Here is a 26,923-nt window from a genome sequence, read left to right as displayed (position 1 = left end):
AATCTTTGTCTTCTCTATGGATTTGTTTGTAACTGTGGGTGGTAAGGCTTTTTCAGTGGCTGTCCCCATTTTTTGGAATACTCTTTCGCTATCCCTCCCTTGGATTTGAACATCATTTGACTTTTCAGAAAGCTTTAAACACATTTACCTACTCACAAGTTAATATTTCTTTGTTCTCTGGTTTTTCTTTTCTTTCTCTCCTCTATCTTCTCTACAAAAGCGCCAGGATAACACTGGGTCGCAGAGCGCTCTACAAATGACACTGACATAACATTGTTCGCGGTGTCCTGGGGGCCCTTTTCAAAATCCTAGCCCATGCAAAAGGCACAGTTGTGAGACTTAGATGGAGCAAGCCTCTTTTTGGGCTTGCATACATGGACCCATGCAGTGAACACACAGTAAGCCCTTGACTTTGCATGGAATGTGTAACAATAATAACTGCAGCCTGACAATGCATCCAGGACAGACAGGGAAGAAATAGACTCAGAATCCCAAGACATCAGAGGTGTAGTGCTCAATGACAGTCATTGTACTACAAGCCTATGGGGGGGCTACCCTTCATCCAGACCAGGTAAGAAATGAACTGGAACCCTCAGAACTTTGAGAAACTGTGTTAATTCATATGTTCCAATACACCCCTCACCACAAATAGATTAGAGAACCTCCTGGTCTTAAGAACACAGTCCAATTTTAACCACAGTTTGAGTATCTCTCTCACCTGTAAGGTTTCCTTCAACTTTGGCACTGTTATATTGAGACATATCCCTATTTTGTTGCAGAAATTCCAAGTTCAATCCCATAGGCCTTACTGCAACTTCTGTGTTTGTACAAATTAGAGTTGTACAGTATTGATGATCCTTTGGCCTGTGACACCTGTTAATCAAATTGTGTTTTGTATCGTCATTGTTTCATGTTATGCTTCAGGCTTTTTGTAACCCATCGAGGGTTGGGAATAAAGTGTCTATTTTCTTTCTAAACCCTGCCATTTTGTCTGGTCTATCGTGAAACACAAACTATACCAATACTAATGCAAGTTAAAGGATCTCCCGGAAGGCCAGGAACTTCGAGATTGGGCATGAGGGTTGTAGACTGGCAAAGATGGGCCTCATTACACGGTAGGCGGTAAGGCTTTACCGGTACCGGTAAACCCTTACCGCCTTACTACGAGATCCCTTTGCGGGTTGGGGAGTTTAACGCCTGCTTTTTGCAGGCGTTAAAAACCAACCCACAAAGGGACCAGAGAGTTAATTACGGTACCGCAATTTGCGGTGCCGTAATTAGCACCTTCGCCATTCCCATTATGCCCTATGGGGCAAAAATGGGAATGGGGAAGGGCAATGGGGGAAGGGGGAATTACCGCCCCACCAACCTTGGAATAGGGCGGTAATTCCCCTTTCCACCAAGGCGGTGCCGGTATTTTACCAGCATGGACCAATGTGCTAATAGCACCTTGGTCCACCGCCATCCGTGTAATGAGGCCCTTTGTGTCATAGTGCGCAATGAAATGATACTCGCACACTAGAGATTGTGAACAATTCAGATTTAATTTATGATCTTAATGTTTCAAAATATATTTGAAATATAATTTCCTTTATAATAAAAAAAAACAATACACTAATTGTGCTAAATACAAACACAGTGATCTCGGCATATACATTCATTTAAAGACAGCAGTTATATAAATATGTTTAAATTATATATAAAAATGATATTTTTAATAGTTTGAAAATATCAGTATGGCCCAATGTGGAAATAATCCAGTCCATTTTTTTAACCCTGCATCGGCGACCCAATTGTAGTTTTTCCATCGCCCACCCGATTGTATTTTTAGTTGATAAGCTCTTCTTTGTTTTCTTTTGTAGCACTTAAATAATGATGAGATTCGATACAAGTTCCTTTTTATTTTTCAGCTGCAAAAGCTAGTGCATGAAACTTTGAGTTCTCATTAGCCAGCAAAACGGAAAGCTTGTCAAATTCCACAATCTGAAAAGGAAAATTGTACAAATTGTAAAGCAGCACTATATGTGACCGACAAAAGTTACTCAAAATATTCAATGTACAAATTGATAAGTTTCATAGTACCACCGTTGGAGGACAGGTTATCTGGGTCGAATACCAATGGGCTGATTCACTAAGCTTTTTCTAGGTACAGGTTCAACTTAATTCTGAAAAATGTAATATTTTATTCCTGAGTACATTATTCTGAAATCATAAACGGGATTCAAAAAAGGATTTTCAACTCTAGTATTGGCACATTACATTTTGATGTGAGTTACACAAAGTTGCATGGCATGCTTAAATAAGTTGCTCTAGAATGAGCAAAAGTGGGTTTTCCCACATTCTGTAGGAGAGTTGTGGATGTGTCGAATGATTGTCTATATGGGGAAAAGCTAATTGTCCAGAAAAGTGTCAATGTAGTTGGATTCACAAAGCGTCAGTTTTCCTGTTAACATTTGTGAATATCCTTAACTTGCACTTGAACATTCTAGGTGGTGGAGTGAGCAGCTGGGCTTCCCCATTCCTTTGTGGTTGCTAACCCTCATGTGTATTGAGGGCAACGCCACTTTGGCAAAGTGTGCAAACGACCCAGTATTGGCCATGGGTGCAAAAGTGTTACTGGGGGATCCAAGTAGTGAGGTGGGATGTCCCACTACGAGGAGCCCTGCCAATCCCCTGAAAATGTGTTTGAGGTCTGGCACAGTGGTCAGTGGGGGATGTGGATGCTGTGGTGAATAAGGAACTGCTGGCCTGACATTCTGTTAGCCAGAGCTAACTGTGAGGAAGTAGGAGTGGTGCAGTAACCCCTAAAGGTATTCCAGTACGAGGGAGCTACTCCAAAGATGATTTCTTGGCATTCTTCCATCCGGCAGTGGGAGACCTCATAGGATTGGAGGACTGGGATGTCGACGCTACTTGAGGGGTAGCATGCCAACCGGCAGCTTTGGATGAAGGCTCGCAATAGTAATCAAAGCTTCCAAGCACATCGAATCTCGAGTTCTGGACCTAACCTTATGAAGGTAAATGAGTTGCTCTAGTGTCATTGTATGATAATGTGGTGGAAGGGCGCAGAGATTGCTAGGCTCATACTGCATTCAGCATAGAGTGGGGCTGAGTGTCATTAAAGGAATATTTGAAGATCTTTTGAAAGATAGTCAGGCTACCAAGTGAGCTGTGCTATGGTCCCAAGTGTAGTGGAGCAGTATTCATAAACCAGATATGAGGCACACAGGGAGAGCACACAATGCCCCAGCAAATAAAGAAAGTCCACCCATATTCATTTGGTTTAGCAGGAAAAGCCTGGAATCTGATGAGTTATTCTGCCCACCTAAACCAGATTCCACACAAGGAAAATGTGGAGCTTCACACAAAATGCAGCACTTCCTCAAAGATTTATCAAGCATAAGATGAAACACTGGAGCTGACTTTCCCAGGACACTTGCATATAACAGAAGGGAGATTAACGATATAGGAGTGAGAAACTGCAAAAATGAAGCTATCTGTCACAGGCCTGCTTCACATCATGCCACGCCTGGCTTATGTTTTGTCAGATGCCACTGGGCCCAGGGAGCGTTGGGTTGGTGACTGGAATGCTGAGGACCACTTTTGCCATAGTCATTGCCAGCATAGTATTGATCAGTGCTCCCTTTACAGCACCTCTCTAATTCTCTTCTCAAACATTTACTCTTCTCTACTTTTTTGCCTGATTCTTCTCTCCTTCTCAAGGTCCCACAGCGATCAAGCCCTTGTCACCACCTCTTCTTCTCCCATGTGCACTTTCTGCTGATTTCTTTGCATCCCACTAGTTCTTCTCTCTCATGGCCTCTATTATTTTATCCCTCGTCCACTATATACCCCTTTCGTCAGGCTTTTCTGCTCTTTACCACGTCCTCCAATCTCAATTCCCTGCTTCAGGTCCTTTTGCTCTTAACCACCTCTTCCAGCCTCTCTTCTCCCCTACATGTCTTTTCGGCCTCCTTTGCTCTTACTGCTCCCTTCCAGGTCTATTCACCCTACTCACCTCATGCGACCTGTGCTATATTTGCTTGACAACAACCATCACACCTTAAACTGAGGCCAGCTTTTATTCTGAGGCGGACCCGCATCTGATGTCCACCAGTAACAGACTGCACTCAGCTGCGGTGTGTAGGCGGCACATGGTTTGATTAATAAAATTTGAATTCGCTTCCTCAGCTGTTCTGGGTTTTTCAGTAATTCTCAGTGAAGCTGAGAATAATAAATTGGCTACTCCCCTATTTCTCAGTTAGACTGCATTCTCAGTGAAGCTCCATGGAATAAGATGCAAAAAGGCATCCACCACCATGCATCTCATACCACCTAGGTGGGGAGGTAATAGCCTTTTGACTGAAAAGCTGAAGTCTGGTGGACCCACCACTAGGCCCTAAATGACGTAGCATGTAATGGCTCCAGGCCTCCAACCCCCTCAGGAGGCACCCCAGTCAGCCAAAGACATGTGACTTTGTTGCTCATTGCAGATATTAGAGTTTCTACTACAACTCAACTTAAAAGTGGAGAAACATCAGAATATCATCTGTCTGCTATATGCTTAATGCAACCTAGAAAATCATCCTAGAAAAGTGCGACGATTAAGCATACCACGTAGATATAATATTGTGACATGATTACAGCTTCTCTTTTCGATGACCCTACCGAGCCTTCTAGGTGATAAAGTTAAGATTAGGAGAGTGCAGAGTGGGCAGGGTGAGGAGAAACCCAGGGAGCCAAGTCACAGTGGTCTCTGATGATGAGCAGAAGTGCGATGATCAATGGAGTATGCATGGGTACAAAGAATGACTAGACTGTGGTAATGAAACGTTTGAGGCAAAATACTCAGATAAATAAGGGAGAGAAATAAATATTGTATCACCAAAAAGAGAGGTTTCATTGACCTCTCCCCATTTTGTTTAGTGAGCAAGGTGTAAGCAAAAAACGAACTGACCTGTGAGCCTCAAGTTCTTTGGACCAACCTCCCTTAGTACTCGCAACCATGTTATCAAGGCCAAAGAGAACTGCAAACGCAGAATGAACAGACCCAGTAGAAGGCAAGAAAGCATCAGAGAGGCAAAGCACATTCCCTAATTGAGGGGAAGATGCAGGAGCGCAAATAATGAATAATGAGCAAATAATCCTACCTCCAAGAAATTTATCTGTGGGAAACCTCGGAAAGCTGCAGACAATTTCCAACAGATTTCCAAGATGGCATAACACCACAGGTTCTGAAAAGGCCTTGCAGTTCTAATTATCCCCTAATAGAAACCACTACTCCTTGAACCAATCACTGACCTCAACTAATACTCAGATAATAAAGGAAAGCAAGACTCCTATAGGCAAAAGCCAATCCAGAAAGAGAATAGAAGAACAAAGACATAAGAAGCAATCGGCCAGTTTTTCAAAATGCCCCATAGCCTCATAGGTACAAAAGGGGCTGTGAAAATACATTCAGTACCAGATTCTAAGCTTGTGTTAAAAGTAGTGAAGACAGCAGACATTCTCCCCTCCACTTTCCAGCACCACCATTCTAAGGTGGGTGGAAGAATTGGAGAGGAGATGTTGTGTTTTCTAGCAGCAAAAGCTTCTAAAATCTATCCTTTTGATAAAAGCATGTGCATCAGTGGCACTGCACGTATTCCTTAAAGACTACCACTTTTATATTTAAGGAAGTTTTCTTAAGCTTTCAGTAAACTAGAAAAGTGGTGCTGCAGACTAGTAAATACAATTTTCATAAAGGGGAAATAGTGTGCAGTAGAATTTTACGGAACATCAAAGTGCTATATTTTAACTCCTTTTTTTATGTGCTATACCAAGGCTTTTGGAAGAGGAATCCCCTGCAGTGCCTACCCTGCATTCCTGGTAGTTGCTAGGGCTGTTTTCAAGCCACAAATTGGGCATATGCAAAAGTCGAGGCTTTGATGCCAGGCTGCCACATTTTCACTTTGAAGGAATATGGTGCTTTTAAGGAAGTGTTCGTCCTTCATGGAAGAGCATGTTCCTATTTTTCATGCACCTTAGACTTGACCCTCTGTGTCTTGAACCCAGAGGAAGCAGGTGTTCTTGCTGATGCTCACTTGCTACAATGGGAGTCTGTGGGTGAGAGGAAAGCTGGAAGCACTGTTGCCTGGAGGGAGGCAGTACAAACCCACAGAAGTTGGAAGGAGAGGTTGAGACCAGCTACGCCCTAGAAGCTGTGGAGGAGGAAGGCTGACTTGAAAGATTCAAAAGCCCTTTGAACTCCTCGGGGGAACCAGAGAGCCAATTACATAGGCTTTCCCCTGATGATTCGTAGGGAAAGATAATAGAGGATCCAGGGCTGTGACAGGAGAGGAGAGGCCAAGGCCTATGGGAGAGGGTGCCTGTGAATTCTGTAATCCAATGCCTAGGAGAGTGGCCTAAAAAACAAGATCTGGGGAAGGTCCTGGTGTGACATCTGAAATCCAAGGTCTAGGAACAGAGCTGTTGTAAACTCAGAGGCACCAAGGAACAATTCTGTTTTTTTGCATCAGAATAGGGATGGACCCTGAACAGTAGGTTTATTAACTTTTTATTTGACCATACCCTTGGAACTTTTATGTTATTAGTAAAGGGTAGCCAGGAGGGACAAGTAACGTTAAGAATAGGACTGAGACTTTTCTGTTGCCCATATTGTTTGGGCATTTCTTTGTAGTCTAGGGTGTACTTGAAGGGACAAGGACTTATTAGCCTAAGTTCTGGACATTTATGCTTTATCACAAGGGAACATTTGGGAGCACCATTGAGTTTAAACCATCCTGACACTGTCTTAATTTAGAATTCTTTTTTTAGTTTTATAGTTTCCCCTAGTAGTAATAGGCGATAATCCAACTCGGTTCTTGTTTATGGAATGGCTTTCAGGGACTGTGTCTTTAATGAGATGGACTTCACTGAAGGCGCCTTCAATGGGATGACCTTCACTGACAGCTCCATTGATAGAATGGAACTCGTTGACAAGGTGGTCAACCGGGCATGCAACAATCGGTCCATTGATGTACTTGTCAATGGTCCACCTGGTTAAAGGTTGCTGTTTGAATGATGCTTATCTGTTGATTTTCAAGTCCCAGTGTAGGGTGACATGGTTTACTGCCTCGGGGACAAGTACCTTGGGGTTGGAGCAGGAGGCAATATGGTGTTTTTTCACAACCTTTGCACTGACTTCTGCTTTGCAGATCTTTGACAAATACACCTATTCATGAGGCATGCCGGAGCCCTTGCATATATGTGCAAGGACCAAAAGGTAGTCATTTACCCATTGTGTTAACTGGAGTCATGCCCTGCCAGAGAGCAATTCTGTTCAGAAGATATTGTCTCGCCTTGGCCCTACTCCTGGTTGAGGCGATTGGTGCAGTCTTGGTGTATTCACCTCCAGAGGACAAGGCAACATTGTCTTTAAGGAAAGCAGTAGCTGTCTGCACCTATCTATTACAGTCTTTTGTAAAAAGGCATGGGTGCTGCCAGTAAGTGCAGTCCCTGTTGGTGTCCCTGAGGAACACATCCCCTTTTCCTGCAGATGCAAAATCCCTTTGATGCCATTAAAGTAGGATTTCTTGAATCTGGGCTCCACAGTCCCACTTTATGGTTTTTACATGTTATGTGTGAAGACTGGGTCTTCAAGTGTTTGTGTAATTAGAAAATATGGAATCAGCAAACCGACTGAAAACAAATGGTATGAACATATGCAGCAACACAAAATGAACATTTCTATGACAAAAAGAAAAGTGTTTCTTTCACCAAGAATGGAAAACAAATGACATTATCAGAGAATGGGAAGAGAAATTCTGTGCACATAGTGCAGTAAAGTGTCCGAAGATGGCTGTCCAAGCTGAAACCAAGGCTTCATCCCCTCATTGGACCAGTTGAAAATGTCTGAAATGAGGTTGCAGGTTTATTATTACCACTATGGTAGTTATTTATAGCAGGTATTCCCAGTCTGATCACAGTGCATTATTGAAATTATTGGGCCTGTAAATGATCCAACGCTGGAGAAGGAATACGTTGCATACCTGCAACTCCTGTTCTCCAGCATTGGTATCTTACATAGATTCACATACTGTATGAATATTCCCTGTCTTCTGGCTGGGAATCCTCAGTAACAGAGACCAGTTATTATTTGAATTCTAAAACGGAAATCATTTTAGTGTTCTCTCAGGTGTTTTGGGTCATGTTGCCCTGCAACCAATGGGCAGCATGTAACTCAGCACCTCCCCTAGAGGTTCACTTGCGATTAGGATAGCACACGTGAAAGTGCCAAGATGAGCCAAGGAGAAACTTAGGAGGGAGAGGTTGCATGTGAATCTATGAAATATACTAATTCTGGAGAGCAGGAGTTACAGGTGTGTTACTTTCTAAGATTCACACGCTGTATGAATAGATTAAAAAGCAGCACTCATATAAACATTACAATACAAATGGAAGAAGAAGGCTCACCTTCAGGAAACCTCACGTCTTGCCTGCCCGACGCTGGACTCCTCTGTGGAGTCTCTGTCGATGCAGTCGAACTTATTGAAGGTGTGAAGCGATTTCCATGTCCCTGCTTTGTAGATGTCTGGCATCTGGATTCCAGAGAGGAAGGTTGTGGGAGAAGACACAGCCCTGGGGAGTGCGCCCTAGGCCTACCGGGAAGAGGCCTGTTGATGCGATAGCAGTACAAAATAAAGGCAGATAACCATCTGGAAATTGAGGCCTTTGGTAGTCCCTTGCCCACAGCTCTGGGACCAAATGCCACTAATAGCTAGGATGCTTTGCAAAATTGTTTGATACTTGGCTATATAATATTTCAAGGTCTCCTAACGTCCAAAGAATGCAATGAACATTCCGCTGTAGTAGGCGTAGAGTCAAAGAAAAAGGGTAAGCCTAATGGTTCGTTGATATGAAATGGCGAAGAGACCTTCGGCATGAAGGTAGGATTTGTCCATAGTTGCACTTTGAATTTGTGGAATACCAATTATGGCGGTTTACAGGACAGAGCTTGGATTTTCCCCACTCTCCTAGCAGAGGTAATGGCAACCAGGAAAACAGTTTTCCAAGATAGGAATTTGATATCAGCCTTGCAAGGGCTCAAAGGGAGGACCGATAAGCTTGGAAAGAACTACATTGAATCCCCAGGTAGCTGCAGGCGTTTGCAGTGGTGGAAATGCACTGAAGGGTCCCTTGAGTAATTCCTTCACTAGGCACTGAGACCACAGCAAGGGTGGAACTGAGGTGCAGTTGAATCTTGAGATAGCGACAAGATGGACTTTCATTGTAGAATGCACTAGACCACTGCATGCCAGCGAAAACGGATACAAGAGAACGTAATAAACTGGAAGTGCAAAGGATGAATGTTTTTCACCGCACACCAAGTTTTAAAACATTTCGGCTCTCATTACGACCCTGGCGGAAAGTGACTGACCGGACCGCCACAGCGTAAATAGCGTTTCCGCCATTGCACGAGGGAGCAAAGTGCGGCCCATTCCGACCCATCGGGCACGAGCACCACGGCATGGCGGAAGTGCAAAGTCCGCGATGGCGGAAATGACCCCAAAACGGCCCACACCGCCGCCGTACGGCGCCCTAGGTGCAATACCGCCACCCATCACAGCGGACACCGCAGTGTGCGCCTACCGGAAAGTTCGGTGACCGTAAATATACGGAAACGGAAGTAAAAACATGGGCCCGGAACGGGAAACATCCCGCCGTACACCTATAAAACCACAAAAACCACACAACCACTAAAAACACTACCCCGAGACACACCCCAACCCGTCATCCACCCTAGCGAAACCAAGAAAAATGGGAAAAGTAGCGAAGAAAGCGTGCGACCGCAAGCGGCAGGTCCACTTCTCCCGTGAGGAACTCACCGTGCTAACAGAGACCCTCCAGGAGAATGCTGCCATCGTCTTCTCCACGCAAATGACCAGGACGGCACTTGCGAACAAGAAGGCCATATGGGCTCTGGTGGCACAGCGGGTAAGTGCGGTGGGGACCGCACCCCGCAACCCACAGCAATGCAGAAAGCGATGGGACGACCTGCGGATACGCGTCCGCAGCATACTCTCTGCCAACCGCAACATTGCCACAGCCACCGGGGGAGGTCCTGAATCACCCATCAAGTTGACCCCCTGGGAAGAAATCTGTGCCTCCACCATCGGAATGGAGAGCATAGAGGGAGTCGGAGGGATGGAGAAAGGAGTGCAGACATCCGAAGAATCAGGTAGGTGGGCCAGATAAAACAATGCTAAATCCACAATGTCCAATCATGTGAAGTACCATGTGTCCACATAGTGCAACAGAAACACATGTCCAGGAGAACGTCCACACACATCGCCCTGATAGCGCACTTTAAAACTCACAATAAATACATAAATAATTAAAAACCCCTAAAACACCCACTACACGTGCAGCAGGCACACCCTAACTGCAGGCTGCCAAACAACTGCACCCTCACTCCACACACAAATGAAAGCACCTCCAAGGCCCCGACCCAAATCACCCTCAGGTACCACCCCAATGCATGTGATACAATGCCATTCCAATACCCACAGACCCATTAATAACCCTCGCCCTCCTTTACTCCACCACAGGGTCCGATCCAAACGACGAGCATCAGGACACCCCTACCAGCACACCTGCAAAGAGGGCCAAGACCAACGGCCAAAGACCCTCCACCTCAGCTGCACGCATCAAGACACGGCAGCTGCACACATCAGGTGGCAGCACAGAGGAGGGAACATCAACAGGCACCCCAGCAGCCAGCATGCCCACAACACCACCACCACAGGTCCCCCCAACGGATGCCACAGAAGGCACTGCCTCTGGTGGCAGCAGCACCATAGGTGACACCCCATTGATGGCAGCATGCTCCGACACAGAAGACGGGGATGTCGAAGTCAGATCCATCCATGACCTGTCCCATTCCCCCTGTCTGTCCCATCCCATACAACATGAGGATACCACGCAGGGGCACCCACAAGACGACGACTGGCCATCCCCCACAAGCCCTGTGGCAAGGCAACATGAGGTCAACAGCCCCTCTGTGACACCCCCGCAAATGGCCATGGCCCAGCAGAGGCAACAGTCCCTCGACCAGTTAATCGTGCAACAGCAGCAACTGGCCACGCTCCTCAAGGACCATGCCGATGAATGTGGGCGCACTAAGGCAGACATAGAAACATCAACTGAGACACTCAGGGCAGAAATGGAGAGAAGTACAGAGACACTAAGGGCACAAATGGAGAGTAGCACCGAGAGCCTGAGAGTCCAAATGGAGAGAAGCACCGAGAGCCTGAGGGGGGAACTGCATGCGACGTCCAAAGACGTATGTGCCGAACTTGCCGCAGTGCGCCGTGTGCTCACTGAGCTCTCACAAACCCTTAGGGACATGCATGGACGTGAGCAGGCAGAGACATCATCCGTTGCAAGTTCCGTCCAGGGCAGCCCCCAACGTAGATCTGGGAGGAACCTGCGCTCCACAGGCAGGGGTGCCCCTGATACCCGCAGAGGGGGCTTGCAATAGCGACAGCCCACTGACAATGAGCATCTTTGGACACTGGTGTTCGGGGGGGAGGTAGGAGGGTGGAGGGGGTGTGTTGGGCTCACTTGGGTGGCGGGTCGATAGGGTGTTCAACATGATATCACATATGCCATAAACAGTGCACGATCAACCAATGAGATGTGTGGACAATGATCTTTGTGTACTAGGCCATCATAGGCGTACAGTCCATATTGTGCATGTACCAGACACACACAGTGCCACGAGTCCCGTGTCCATGTATCAGCCACCAGGCGTGAGTGCTAGAAGCATGCATCAATGAGATGCTGATGAATGTCACGGGCCTCCGGTGCCTCGCAGACTCCTTGAGGTGCTGCCACATCCCCACCCTCATCATGACCATCATCAGGTGCTTGCAGTTCTGCGTCAGGGGGCATGGGCACATTTCTACGTACGCACATGTTGTGGAGCATGACACATGCCATGACCATCTTTGCAACCTTCTCATGGCGGTACAGGAGTGCCCCGCCAGACCTGCTGAGGCAGCGGAAACGAGTCTTCAGTAGGCCGAATGCCTGTTCAATGACTACACGGGTACGTGAGTGGGCATGGTTGTAGTCCTCCTCATGCTGGTCCCGTGGGTTCCGGACTAGTGTGAGGAGCCATCTCTTCCGTGGATACCCAGCATCACCTGTATGTGGACGATAAACGTATGATGTGGAATGCCATTGCTACGTACGCACACCCCCCCCCTTCCTGCCAGGTCATTGCCGCATCACATACCCCACATCATCATGCATGAAATGAGACTCACTGAGTAGCCAGGATCTGTTCCCTGCGTGTCGCTCCATGTAGCGTGGTATAGTAGAGTTCCTCAAGACCATAGAATCATGGGTTGATCCAGGGAATCTGGCACAACAATGTGTAATGATCCTGTTGGAGTCACACACCATTTGTACATTCAGGGAATGAAATTGTTTTCGGTTGCGGTACTGGGCCTCCATGGCATGTGGGACGACCAATTCCACATGGGTGCAGTCGATGGCACCAATGCAACCCGGTATGCCGGCAAGTGCATGGAATCCCACTTTTGTGTTGGTAATTTCCTGCTCCGAGCGTGGTAGAGAGATGTAGTCGTCTGCGTGCTGCAGGAGGGCATCGAGCACTTGCAATAGTGTCCGTGAGAACAGTGGCTGAGAAATGCCATGCAACTGTCCGACTGTGTGCTGGTAGGTGCCTGTGGCCAGGAAGTGGAGTACAGACACCACCTTCAGTAGGGGTGGGATGGCGGTTGGGCTATCTATCATGCTGACAAGGTCAGCCTGTGTCATGTCCACAATGGCGGCTATGGTGTCCCGGTCCAAACGGTAGAGGGTGTGGATCTGCTCATCAGTGAGGTTGAACGGATGTGCTCGGAGGCGTGGGATTGCGGGCTGCCTGCGTGGTGGTAGTGGCTGTGCTGGCGGCCCTTGCTGGCCCTGCCTTGGCCTCCTCCTCCTCCTGCGTCTCCTCCGTGCGGCCGGTTGTAGTTGGTGTTCGTCTTCTTCTTGGAGTTGGAGTACTTGCAGTGCTATCATGTCCCCCAGGGCCAACATCGCGAGTCCTGCCGGTAGCATTTCGGAGTGGGTGTGGTTGTGGGAGGAGACTGGGTGTGCAATTTATGTGTTTTCAGGCTGTATGGCCTCCACCTGTGGTGAATCATTCCACCTGTGCAAGCTGCTCTCCCCTTTGGGCGAGCACGTCCCGCACACAACGCTGCAATTCGAGGAATGGCATCTTGCTATTGCAATCATGTATTTGTACACGATGGCCGTGTAACATTTGTTGATATGTACATTCGGCTATGGTCCCATTGTTTCACATACAATCTTTGCAGTCGCGAACAGACTTGTGATGGGTCAGTGGAACGTAGTACTCGAGTAACGGTGGGCCCTCATGCATCACTGTACCGAGTTGCAACGACGGGCGGGGCGTCCCATTAGTGGGTGAAGGCAGTTGCCATTTTCACACACAGCCGCACTAGATGGACTAATTTGTGATTTCAAACGGCCACAGATGCCTTTTCGACGTGATGTTGCAAATGAGGAATTCGAAGGGCGGCGCTTTCGGTTTTCAGCTAGCGGCGAGGAGATGCCCACAGGTCTGACTGCAAATATAACGTTCTATTGTTCAATGTCCTTGAGACAGGGGCCATGGCGAGGATGCAATGATTGATATGAATAGTTTGGGATGCGCAATAGCGACGTGGGCGATGAGGCCGGACGTTCCCAAATACATGTTACTTCACAACACTGGAATTACGGGCTGGGGCACTGTGGATTTTGCAGGCTGCATAACGCACAGACTCAATGGAAATTTCTAATGTTATGTGAGTAAATATTCAGGCGTTTTTATACCGGGATGAGGGATTGATGAATGGATGCATGGGCAGGTGATTTGATACAGGGTTTGCCATGTACAGGGCTTCTTGGAATCTATCCGCCTCCCCTGCGCTATGTGATGCAGGGCTGCCATAGTGGGACCATCGTCTATCTGGCCTTGTTGAGCCCTCCCTGTCTCGACGCGCCTTCAGACACTTGTGTCCATGCACGTTAACATTCCCATCTGATGGAATCTGTTTTGACAGACGCATGCACAGGTACACTCGTTTGTGATGGTGTTTACACCTCGATATAGATGGTTATGAGTCGCAAGTGGTTTTGGGGTGGTGATGATCCTTTGGAGTGGGCTAGCATGCATATGGCTGTGGATTTAGTGTGATCATTGAAGTGAGTTGTTCGAATGTAGTTCTGATGGCCATTCTGTTCTTTTTCTTTTCTTTTGGTTGACAGGTATCTCCTCCCCTTTTGCCACTGCCATCTGTATGCCACTCCTGCAGATGGCTTTTACTCCCGACACCTGCTGCTTCGTGTTAATCAGTGGAGCAGCATTACGATCTTATGGGACGATCGCCAATGGGCCACATGCCCTTACGCAGTACTAGTGGCTCGGAGCAACATTTCGGCCTTTCAGCTGGACTAGTGCCTCCCCATTGGGACGGCCCTGCGGTTCTGTGCGCTTCCATGTTGCCTTTTCGTACGTGAATGTGGCTCTGTGTACCATGATGGAACAGGGCGTCACACAAGTAGTAGCTGGTCATTCCTTGCGGATGCAGCCCACAATGGTGATATGTGTTTTGGTGTTCATGGACTAATGACTGTATGGGCTTGGTGATTTTGTTGTGCATTAAATTTCTATTCTGATATGGGCCGTGTAGCGTTCTTCTTTGCGAGTGATGTGGCATATTCCTATTTGGGGAGCGATGTATTGTGAGGAGATCTGCATTGGGTTCCAGCTTCGGAGTTTAGTTGCGTGGTACTGTGCTGGGCGCGTTTGCCTACGGAGCCCAGTGAGGTCAGGGATGGGGGCTGCCAATATGACTGTTTGAATGTTGTCATGCTCAGGGGCGGGGGATTGGGTTTTGTGTAACAGATGCCGGTCAGCCAGGTGGACTGGTGGAATGTTGTGATTTTCGGAATATTGCTGGTCACAGGTGCCTGTGTTTGCGTGCGTTTCTGGGGGGGGGACTGTGGTCATGTCCATTGGAATGGCTTCTGTATTCGTGCCATCTGTGCCCTGCAGCTCCCATTGGCCCCTCTTGTGAATCTTTTGTTCGTTGGCATGCATGGGTGACTTGTACTTTTCACTGGTTGCATTGTGACTTCATTGCACCTACGGGGAGTTGTACTTTGTGGGCAGGGAGCGGTGTACAGGCACTCAGTGGGGCCGTTTACGGTTGATTCGCGATGCCGTACTTCTCACCATGGCGGAATGGTACTTTCCGCCATGCTTGATGGCGTTAGGTACATGTCCGCTAGGGTCGGAATTCGCGTACCCTTGCGCCATGGTGGTATTTACGGTTTGGCATGGCGCGCGCGCGCGTACTTGGTGCAGTTAGCGTTGGCGTTCACTACGGTGTCGCTAATGGCTTCGTACTTTGCGGTGACGGGTCATAGTCGCACCGAGCGCTATTCGATGGCGGTATTGCATTTCCGCCATCGTTTTCCGATTTCCGCCAGGGTCGTAATGAGGCCCTTCCACTTACTATTGTAACAGGCTATTGTAGAGAGAGCACACACTTTTACAAGAACGTCCCTGCAGTATTGAGGCATGGGAGTTTGCTCAAACTCTAGGGAAGCAGGAGCCAGGCTTTCAGTTTGAGAGAGGCCGTGTCGTGGTGCATTACTGCTCCATTGTCCCTGGATAGCAGGTCGAAAATTGGTGGTAGTCGAATGGGAGGCGTAGATGAGAAGTTCTGAGAACCAGAACTGTCTCGGCCAAGCTGGTGCCACCAGGATCAGTTTGCTGTGACTTTGTATGAAGGAGTGGAGGGCCTTCAGAATCAGTGGCCATGGAGCGTGTGCATAAAGAAGTTTGTTCGGCCATGGAAACGAAAAAGCATCTCCCAGACTTCCTTGTTGTGGGAATCTGCTGGCGAATGCCTTGCAGTTCACATTCTCCCTGCTGGCAAAGAGGTCGATATCTGGATCTCCCCACCTTCTGACGATGCAGAGCACTTAGTTGTGGTGGCGTTTCTACTTGTGGCAGGAGCATAGTTCCTTGCTGAGAGAATCAGCTATTGAGTTGTGAATGCCCAGCATATGGAATGGGTACCGGTATATTCTGTGAGTCAGAGACCATATCAATTGGGACTGAGATTCCGTGGAGAAAAGTAGGGATTGGGTGCCACCTTGCTTCCAAATGTAGAACATGGTGGTGGTGTTGTCCGTGAACACCCAAGCAGTTTCCCCTTGGAGGTGAAGTCGGAATGACTTCAGCACCCAGAACACAACTCTCAATTCAAGGACATTGATGTATAGCTGTCTTTCTTCCTGGGACCAGAGAACCCTTGCGTAGTAGTTGCTGGAGTGGGCTCCCTAACCTTAAAGGGAAGCATCGGTAGTTACTGTGACTTGGTGAGTCAGAGGTCAAAATGGAGCACCCTGAGTGAGGTTGGAGGGTACTGACCACTATAGAAGAGCTTTGTGTAAGATGTGCGAGAGGGACACCATGTCATTCCGGCATTCGAAGATTTTCTTCCAAAAGTCATATAGGTATCCTTGAACGGGTTTTATGTTCAAACGACTGTGCTGAATTAGCAGAATGCAGGAAGACATCACCCCTAGGAGAGACTTCAGGCTGCAGACTGATATCACTTGTTTTCTGGAGAGGAATCCAGTGTTCTCTTAAATGGCATTCACCCCATCGGGAGACAGGACGGAAGCAAGCAGGACTTGTATTTTATGGAGAAGCTTAGAGATGATAAGCAGATTATCGTAAACCTGGTATGCAGGTGAGCTTGAGGCTGGGAAGGTGCTCTGATCAGCCAGTCATTGAGATAGGGATTAACATGTACCCCAAGTCGATGTAGATGGGCCACAACCGGAGCCAGGCATTTGGTAAAGACTTGCAGTGCCGACTTGAGGCTAAAAGGGAGGGCCTTGAACTGATAGTGTAGGCCGGCTAGCATTAATTTTCGGCTAACAAGAACTTTGTGGCAACAGTGAATGGGTATGTGGAAGTAAGCATTTTCCAGGTCCAGGGTGGAAAGAAAATCACCCTGTTGCAGCTGGCTTAGTACATGTTGTAGTGTTACCATTCTGAAGATCTGAGGCCTGATGAATTTGTTGAGGAACCGGAGCTCTAATATGGAGCACCAAGCGCCTGAATTTTTCATCACTTGTAAGTATCTGGAGTATACTCATTGACCCCAGTGTGCATGAGGAACACTTTCTATTGCACCCTTGGAGAGGAGGGCACATATTTTGCATTGTAGCGCCAGGAGGTATTTTTCTCCTTTTGTAGAGGGAGCTAAGTTGGGTGGTTGTGAAAGAAACTCTAAGGTGTGAAGCAAGGAGAGAACCAACTTGACTGTGGGGATGGTTTCCCATTCTTGACTGAAGTGGGAGAGGCGCTGGATTGTGGAAGTGGAGGAGCAGTTCTGCAGTCTGGTTAGGCCTGCTTACCCGAGTGTCCTTTCGGTTGCAAAGAACCTAGTCAGCGCTGGCCACCTCTGTAGTACTGAGACTCTCCTCCGTAGCTGTCTCTGGGGTCATAGGTGGTACAACAAGAGGACTGTGAGCAATAGGAAAGCTGATATTCTTGTGACGTCATGGAGATACAGGATTTTCCTGACCGATTGTTGTAAGGTTCCAAAAGACTGTGTGAGGTCAATATTAGTCTTGCTAACTTGTGATGTGTCATCCACTTTCTTTCCAAGAGATCCTCTCCATCCAAAGGCATATACAAAATATTGGATTGAACATCCGGACGGAAGTTTCCTGCAAGGTGTAGGACTAATCTGTTTCCCATTAACTAAAAACCAGTGTCCGCAATGTCTACCGCTACTGAGATGGCGTGATCTGAAGTGGCCACCCCCCATGCTTCTCCTTCTTATCATCTGGCAAGAATTTAAGAATGGGCTCATTTTGTATCATAATTCCCTGTGGTAATGGGACAGGATTGCCAAAGAATTGGCTGCCTTAATTTTAGTGGCAGCTGTGGACACAATCAGTTTTCCAATTTCCAAAGGCATCTAGCTGTCTTCCTTCTTTATCTGGTAGCACCGCACACAGAGAAATGGGGTTAGTTGAGCACTTGCGAGCAGCTGCTGCCACGACAGGGTCTGTGCTAGGCTGCGCACGGTCACGCTGCCCAGCAACCTATATTTTTTTTTGAGTCTGTCCTTTTTGGGTGGAGCTGTGATGAGATTCTTAATGGTTAGAAGGCCATCCTTCCAGGTGTCGTCCAAAAGTGGAGTACAGACTACAGTTTTTCTCAGCTGTTCCCTATGCTTGTATAGGACGCCTTCCTTCTGTTGCTCCGTGGGGAGCAAATAGAATATTTTTGTGGATTTAGACAAAATGGTGTGAAAAGGAGCAATCTTGTGAGGGGAGAAAATCCCTGACTGGCAGATCGTCATGCTCATCATTTGCGGTGATTAGGTCGTCAAACTCATCCGTAGTAGTGTGAGGGAGGCATCCCCTGATGGGACATAAACATCTGATTCAGTGTCCTGAACATGTGGAAGACGCTGTGAGACACGATTGTGACACCTAGGCAGTGCATACAAATCCAGGAGCAAGTCTTTGAGGACCTCATCGGGTGATGGTAGAGGTACCCTAGATTACAGAGATGACACAAGGTCTGCTTGGTGGGTAATATTTCCATAGAGAGATCAGGGTGAGCGGGAGCTGACAGAGGCCAAGGAACACAAGTGTGCAAGGTGGTTACATAACTGGAAGTGGATATAAGGAGAAATCTTCCTCACCTTTTTCCTTTCCGTGAAAAAAATCCTTCTGGACCCTTATAAACTATGTTGATAGCATATTCCATGATTTCTTCTGGAGGTACCTGCGAAGTACCAGGAATAGGTGGCAGGACATATGGAGCCAGCATAAACAAGAGTTAGCTTGTCGTCGATGATACTGTCGACGCAGCTGCCATTGACAGGGCTGTCGTCAATGGTGTGGTGGAAGGAACCTTGGGTATATAGTGGATGATGAGGCTGATGTTGATGGTATCATTGCTGGTGATTTCGTTGACGAGTGCTTTGTGGACACTGAAGGCATTGAAGCTTTTGTGGAGGCTTGAGTCATGACGGATGTGGTCATAGACAGGGTCGTCATTGTGACTGTGGACACTGGCTGTTTATGTGTGGATTTTCTTGTTTTGGCCTGTTCCACAGGGGCAGCATGAGTGCAGGCGTAATGTCCTTCTTCACCCACTTGCCATAAGGAACATCCTGATGTGATCTCAACCTCTTTGGGTCTATGGCAGAGGGAGGCCAGACTCTGAATGCAAGCCCTGTATGAAGCCATAGTGCACTCATCCAGCCAAACTGCAAACCTTTGATGTCTGTCCTTGAAGATCTTGCCTGAGGAGTGACCTATGGAGCAGGAGTTCACGTTGTGTTTTGGTTATAGGCAGTATATGAAATGCTTATATCAAAAACAGCAAAGGATACCACTAGTTACCCATCTCTACCACACAGCAGTTGTAGAAAGCCTACTCACAAGATGGTATTCAATATCATCAAATTTTATATTCAACCAAAGGCATAGTATCAGAAAACATATTTTAATTCATGTATATCAAACAGTGTGGTCACATAAAAACATATAAAACACTAATATATGCAGGTTAGCTTGAAGAACAACACAAAAAACACAAGAAGTGGGATCACACCGACATTTTGAGCTGTTTCTATGTCCACTGCAAATGTTGTTTATATGTATGTTAAGGTTACGTGATGTTAGTAACAGTGACTTCAACCATGTACAGATGTTTATACAACATGGATTCACAGCATCTACACTCAAATGTGGTTCTGGGACAGGGAATGGCACTTCAGTAGTCTAACTTTTGTTAGTGGAGTTCCAGGACCCGTCTTCAGGATGCAGGGTATTAGTGAGAGTGTTCAACTATAAATGATGCCTGGAGCCTGTGCATCATAGTTGAACCCTATAAGCAAATTAAAAACGAGTTTTAAAAAAAAAAGCCTTATGGATGATCACAAAATGCAACACGCACTGCGAAGGGTGGAGTAGGGATACTACTAACCTGGTATAAATTTCTTTCAGGTGTGGCGGGCAAGTTATTTTTGACTTAAGTGAGAACCGTCACATAGATTCGTCATCTGGAGAAATCCATAATTTTCTATAAAGTGATAAAACAGAGTGCATATGGAAGTTAGATATATCTATATCCATATGAACAAGTAACTGAAATTGCTTGTTAGGACAATGTATTGGGTCAATTACCGTCTTTAGCAGGGCATTCCTTTCAGAGTTGCATTCAAAGGATCGCGTTCCTTTGACAGGAAAAAAATGCGGACTGCATTACCTATAATATATTGTGTGTCCTGTAAGAACACAACAGAAGCACAAGATGTATATTAGCCACCTATATCACATTGTAAACTCTGGGTGCACACACATCAGCAGTCAAAACTTACTTGCTGCCCACATGTCGATGAAATTGCTTGGGGGACACTGTCAGAAAGTGAAAATTTCACTCAATGCGTGACGGAGGCTGAACTGGTGTTCTATTTATGTCCACCTGTGTAATAAAGTATCAGATAATGCCCATTAGCCTGTTGTGTGCGGTTCCAAGCGGAGTAGAGTGCCATAATTACAACAATCATTGAACATGAACGGAGAGACTGCCGCTTACCTTCCGGCACCGTTTAGCGTCTTCGTGTTCAGAACGAGATATGGAAATCAATGAAGGACTTTGTGTATGTTTAGAACGTATTTCAAGGGAACTCTTCCTCTGTGTTTTTCTACGAGAGACTGAACGCCGTAATGCTAGAGAGCGAAAAGGGTTTCATGAATACCAGGTTTTGGCCATGTTTTTTGTGTTGTTCTTCAGGCTAACTTTGCATGTATTAGTGTTTTATATGTTTTTTATGTGAGCACACTGTTTGATATACATGAATTAAAATATGTTTTCTTTTTTCTGATACTATGCCTTTGGTTGAATATATAATTTGATGATATTGAATACCATCTTGTGAGTAGGCTTTCTACAACTGCTGCGTGGTAGAGGTGGGTAGCTAGTGGTATCCTTTCCTGTTTTTGATATATACTCCTCAAATACCACAGCCCCTTACAAAAAAGAGGAACTCACTGTTTGCTCAAAACACTTTTTTCACACTCTTTATGAAATGCTTATGTTGGTCTTCCACATAAACATTTTTCAAATGGCAGCCGGAGCATGCCTTGGCAGCAGAAGGAATCGGGAGAGGCCTGGTGTCTGTTGGACTGAGGCACACCAGAGTGGGATTCTCCAGAGAGAAAACCAGAACCTGGGAGCCTAAAACAAAGACACCAATAGTCAGGATAGGTTTGGTGTAAAATAACCCCTTTTGTAGAAATGTGTTGAGTTGTAGAAAAATGTCGAAGAAACACAAAGAACTGGTAGAGGACTCCCAACACTTGACCGTCCAGTAAAAATCTGAAGTAAGCCTGTAGAGGAGGAGCTGAGGTATATGCTGCCCATTGGCTGCAGGGAAAGATGACCCAAAAACAACTCTGAGACCACACTAAAGTGATTGCAGTTTTAGAATTCAAATAAAAACTGCTCTCGGTTACTGAGGATACCCAGTTTGACAACAGCGAATATTCATACAGCATGTGAATCTATGAAGGATCCAATGCTGGAGAAATGCAGTTTCTTGTGACGCATGCCCTACTATGAACGTATGCGTTTATGAGTTATATTTACCTCTCCATGTTCCATCACCATTATTCGATTACATTTGAATATAGTGTCAAGACGATGAGCAATGACTAACACTGTGCAATCGCAGAAGGCCTTGTTGATAGTTTCTTGAATCATTGCATCTGTTTCATTGTCAATTGCAGCTGTTGCCTCATCAAGAAGTACAATCTAAAAATGAAAGGACAAATATATACATTGAGGAATATGAAAAGAGAGCAAACGAGAACAGACTAATGAACTGATTGTTCTGACCCTGAAGTTCACAAACCCTAAAGATAAATGTGAATGTCCAACCACTACCATTCACATACCAAGACTGACACAAAATAAAACTGCATGTTCAGTGTACTATAGGGGTATATCTCCTTTGACTAAGGGTACAAAACAAATAACATACTAACAGCCCATTACTTTTTTGTCTTTTATTTAGCTTTTGATAAACTATCCAACCAATATTAACCAACGGTCAGGAAACTTTGACATTTCTAATTTGAGTGGCTTTCCTGTATACGGGAGCAGACACTGCTCTGTGCTATAATGAAGCGTAAATCATCCTGTGCCACTGTTTTGTAGTGGTGGCTGCGTACATTCTGCTTTCTTCTAAGAAATTTGCAAACAGATAGTAGGGACCTTGTGGTTCGTGGCTATGGTTTTCTACCTGCGGCACAGTTCACTGAAATGCAGATTTGTGTGCTTGAAGGGCAAGTGATTAAGTCTGCTTAGATCCCATATATCACCTTCCCTTCTCAGGCATGCACCCTCACTCTTCACTTAATCCCATCCCTGTAATTATTACATGGTTTTCATGTAAAGCACTGAGGTTGACGGCAAAGATAGCTTATATGCACCAGCTTCCTCCTTGCGGTAGGTGTGAGTTGGTGGAGGGACCACGGGGAAGAAAATGGAAGTCACCCGTCAAGGGCTTTCGATGGCTGGAAAAGTGCGGTGGTACACTGTGGAGCACATTTTGGTGAGCTGTGTAATTCGGCGATGGTGACCTGTTACGTGTAGACTTACACAGAGGCAGGTCCCCGCTGCAGAATTTTCATCATTTGCATGGCAGAGGGCAAAAGGTAAGCGCAAAAAGCGGCATAAAAGCTCCACCTTGCAAATGAAGCAAGCACTGCATGCCAGTGTCAGTTTGCTGAGACTAGGTCCTCTTGATTGACAGGCAAAATGTTACTTAAATCCAGCCAGATTCGATTTTTATAATAATTGCACTTATTGCTGTATTTTAGAATTGCTTATAGCAACTTTTAGGAATTTTTGTGGAAATTGTTTCGAATGTGTTAAATTGTATTTTATTAAAGTGGGGCCCTTAGTGAACATATCACTGAAGTTGGGAACGCTCTTTGCACTGTTTACATGCTTTTTGAGCTAGGAACTATAGGTCCCATCAGACTTGTAGTCCCTTAGCTAATATTAATTTCTTGCCAGGTGCGTCAGGGTCCAGCAAGTCTGCGCGTGATATGCTGGGGCTGGCTGCCAGCTGTGTGCACCTTTGAGTATGGTGATCTGGTTAAGTGGGAACTTTTTTCTCATTTAACAATCTGAGCACATCTACGGTCGGTAGTATGGATCATAGGTTGACCGCGCGGAAATCAGTAGCAAAGCTATCTTCGAGAAATATATCACTTTAGAAATGGATACCAATAAAATGGTGTCAGGGACAGCGAAAACGCTGTGCCCATAGTTGGTTGTGGAGATAGACACCTTGAGGAGGCCCTGTGATATTGAATCATGTAGAAAGACCAAGGAAATTAGTGTGGAAAGAATCCATATTCGAGATGCCCAGTTAAAAGAAATGGCGTACATGTTCTACATCGAGTCGTTTTCACGGTGCCACGGCTGAAACATGTTATTAGCTGACTCACATGACCAAAACATATCAACAGATAATTCATCTGGAGAAATATTTCCAAATACAGTATGAGTAGGAGGTCAGATTCTGAATATCTCACTTCTCGCTCTATGGAAAAACACAACACTAATATGTGTGACTATATTCGAGATAGTCTTACCGATATTATGTGCATCACAGAAACATGACTGAAACATTTCGGTTAGAAACATTTTGGTAGACAGAATATTGGTCAGGCCACCACAGAGGGCTATAATTCTTTGGGCAAAATCGGGAGAACGGCAAAGGAGGGGGGTTTCCATTATAGCAAGACAAGAGCTTTGTCTCTTCCAGGCACAGATTGCCTGTGAGGGATGCAAAATTAGGCTCCTCAAGGCAACACCGACCTCTAATCATTGCATTAACTTTATCTTGATTTACCGCCCACCAAATGGTACACCCAGCTTTAATGAGGAAATAGTTAACATCCTAACCCCTTTGAATAGACCTAACAACTCTACTATTATCCTGGGAGACTTCAATAGATGTTTGGGTACGATCTGGATATTCAGGCGTGTTTCCTAGAACAATTGTTTCTTAATCACAACTTTACTATCCATAGTAATGAATCTACCCATGTATGCATCTTTGTCCTCAGGTGGTTAAGTCATGTATATGGTCAGACAATTATTTAGTCAACTTCTATATTACATCACCCACAAAGTTAACCCAGAAAAAGAATGAGTTGAAAAATATTACTAGAAGGAATTTTAATAAAATCCATACGGAAGACCTGGAAAGTCGTATGACCAGACTTATGGATTCTACTTTAGACACTGATTCTCCATTCACCTTAGCAGTCAGTTATGATAAATTCCTGTACGATTTACTAGAGCAAGTAGCTCCTATGGAATCGAAGAAAATCAGGGGAAGAAATAATAACCAGAATTGGTACACACCTGCTCTAACCATCAGAAAACAGGAAAAACGAGAGCTGAACGTATCTGGGAAAAAGATAAAACTGAGGAAAACAGGGCTATCTGGAAATCCCTGGATAAGTTATACAGGAGCGAAATATTTTGATTTTTAAACTATTTTTATTATTTTTTACAACAACCAGTCAACAAAACAACCCCAACGGTGTATGTCATATAACTTCAAGCATCAAATACAGTATCGTGAAACGTCCACTGCCTCCCCATTACCCTCCCCCTTAACTCGAGCTTACTCCACTTCGCCCTCCCCCGTTGTTTCCTCTTGGGGTACCTCCCCCTCTGTATTCCCGGAGTAATCATGTTCGCTTAGGCAGGCCTTGGTGGACCTAGAGAGTGTGGCCACTAAGTGTCTCCAGGCCATCAAAGTTTCCACTTCCTCATCCCCCATCCCCCCTATTGGCTGCTTCATTCCATACCACAGTTTCCACTTCTGCTCATTTCTGGGGATCTTGCCACCAGACCTATACCTTTGCCCTGTTTGCTTTCCAACCGATGGCAATTCTGCGCTTGGCGAGTATGTAGGCCAAGTCCTTGAGTTTACTCAAGTGTTTCAGTTTGCGTAGTCGAGAGAATCCTCCTATCATGCATGCCCACACAGATTCCACATCTAGCGTGATCCCCTTCTCGGTTAAGCAGTGGGCTACTTCTCCTCAGAATTTTCCAATTTCCGGGCATGCCCAGAACATATGTATCATCACTGCGTTCACTTCCCCACATTTAGGAAATGTTTGTATTTCTGCGCTCTTGAATCGAGCAATCCTCTGGGGGGTCATGTACGCTATTTGGGTAACATATAGCTGGATCTGTTGGAGCCTCACATTCCTAGATAATTTTTAATGGTATCTGTGGACCCTTTCCCACAACCCATCTTTCATGGGTTCCCCGGCTTCCTCTTCCCGATTCCGTCTCAGCTGGGTCACTTCCTTTCCCACCCTGGACATCAGCAGTTCATAGATTCGAGAGAACTTGTGCCCCCCCCCCCCCCCCCCCTCTGAGATATCATAAATTGTTTGCATGGCTGTGTTGGGTTGGTCTTCCAGCACTATTTCGGACCAAGTCTCTTTCACCCGCCGTACCAATCTGGTGTAGGTAATATACTGCCCTAAGTGTAGCCCTGTTTCTTCTACCAGTATGTTAAATTCCATTTCCTTCTGTTAGGCATAATCCTGTGCAGTTCCTTTAGGGAGCACTACAGAAGATTAAGACTACAGGTATATGCAATAAATCCCCTTTGGTATCAGTCTGTACCACAAAGATTTAGTTGTGGCTAAGCAGTCAGACTTATCTCAAGAGGGAGAGTAGCAGTATTCAGGGTTTACACAATAGGATTACAATACTATGGAACAAGGAAACGCTGACCAAAGCTTTGTATCAAAAAGAATATACATATATATATATATATATATATATATATATATATATATATATATATATATATATATATTTATTTTACACACTCTGATGTTCACACACAAATCACTATTATTAAAGCAAGTTAAACAGTCAAGAAAAGTATACACAACTCCCTATTTAAATTGTAGACAATTTTCAGCAAGAGTGAAAACTGAGCAAAACGGCACAGTGCAAACCAAGCAGAAATGACACTATAACAATTTCTCAAAAGGGAGGGAAAGGACAAGTTATATAGATTTACACTCTTTAACACACTAGCAACACTTCCCAAGTAGATTGCAAACAAGTTAGGCAAGGCAGTACTTTAGTATATGCAATACTGGGGTGAAAACCAAGCAAAATGGCACTTCACAATATTAAACAGGGGAAGGAAAAAGGTGGTTATAAGAGTTAGGTGCACCAACACATTTCTAGGTGAAAATTAATCTAGAGAAGGCAGTTGTAACAGATTTAGCCACAGTCAATAGGCCTGTTCCGAGAGTCAATGGTACAAGGCAATGTGCACAGGATCAAACTGTTCTAGTAGCTGCAGTCAAGTCTTTGTTTATCGAATTTGAAAAGGCGGTTGCAGAAGGTAAAAGATAATGTTAGACGATAGTGGCGGCCAACCCAGTAGGTAAGTAAAGGATTTAAAACACCTTTAGCGATACCCAACGAAACGGAGGCCTGGAGGAACAATGTATCTTTAAAGTGGAAGAGGCTCCTGCGGTGACGGTAGTTCCTAGCAGTTCCTGCAGTTCGGGAGATCCAGCAGAGGATGAGAGGCTCTCGTCGTGGAGGAAGGTTCGAGTTACTGCACTGCCCAGGGATGAAGCCAGCCGTGGTGCTGCCAAAATGAATAAAAGATACGCTCCTTTAAATCGCGGTCATGGTGGATGGGTGCCTGGCTATCCGGTTTCCGAGTGCAGCCCACTG

General features: G+C 45.7%; 1 protein-coding gene across 1 annotated transcript in view; it reads right to left on the bottom strand.

Moving 5' to 3' along the window:
* Window positions 1–1,525: 1,525 nt before the first annotated feature.
* Window positions 1,526–26,923, bottom strand: part of LOC138526213 (ATP-binding cassette sub-family C member 5-like) — a 2,857,657-nt gene continuing 2,832,259 nt past the window's right edge. Inside the window, exons 28-29 of the mRNA XM_069636680.1 lie at window positions 21,764–21,928; window positions 1,526–1,983 (exon numbers count right to left, since the gene is read on the bottom strand). Of these exons, the coding sequence (XP_069492781.1) occupies window positions 1,900–1,983; window positions 21,764–21,928 (249 nt within the window). The 3' untranslated portion in view covers window positions 1,526–1,899. The remainder of the gene's footprint in view (window positions 1,984–21,763; window positions 21,929–26,923) is intronic.

This window comes from Ambystoma mexicanum, chromosome 7p (assembly GCF_040938575.1).
Source record: "Ambystoma mexicanum isolate Mex_15411 chromosome 7p, UKY_AmexF1_1, whole genome shotgun sequence".
Taxonomy (NCBI): domain Eukaryota; kingdom Metazoa; phylum Chordata; class Amphibia; order Caudata; family Ambystomatidae; genus Ambystoma; species Ambystoma mexicanum.
The sequence above is the reverse complement of the archived record's forward strand: the minus strand, read 5'-3'. Positions and strand labels throughout refer to the sequence as shown.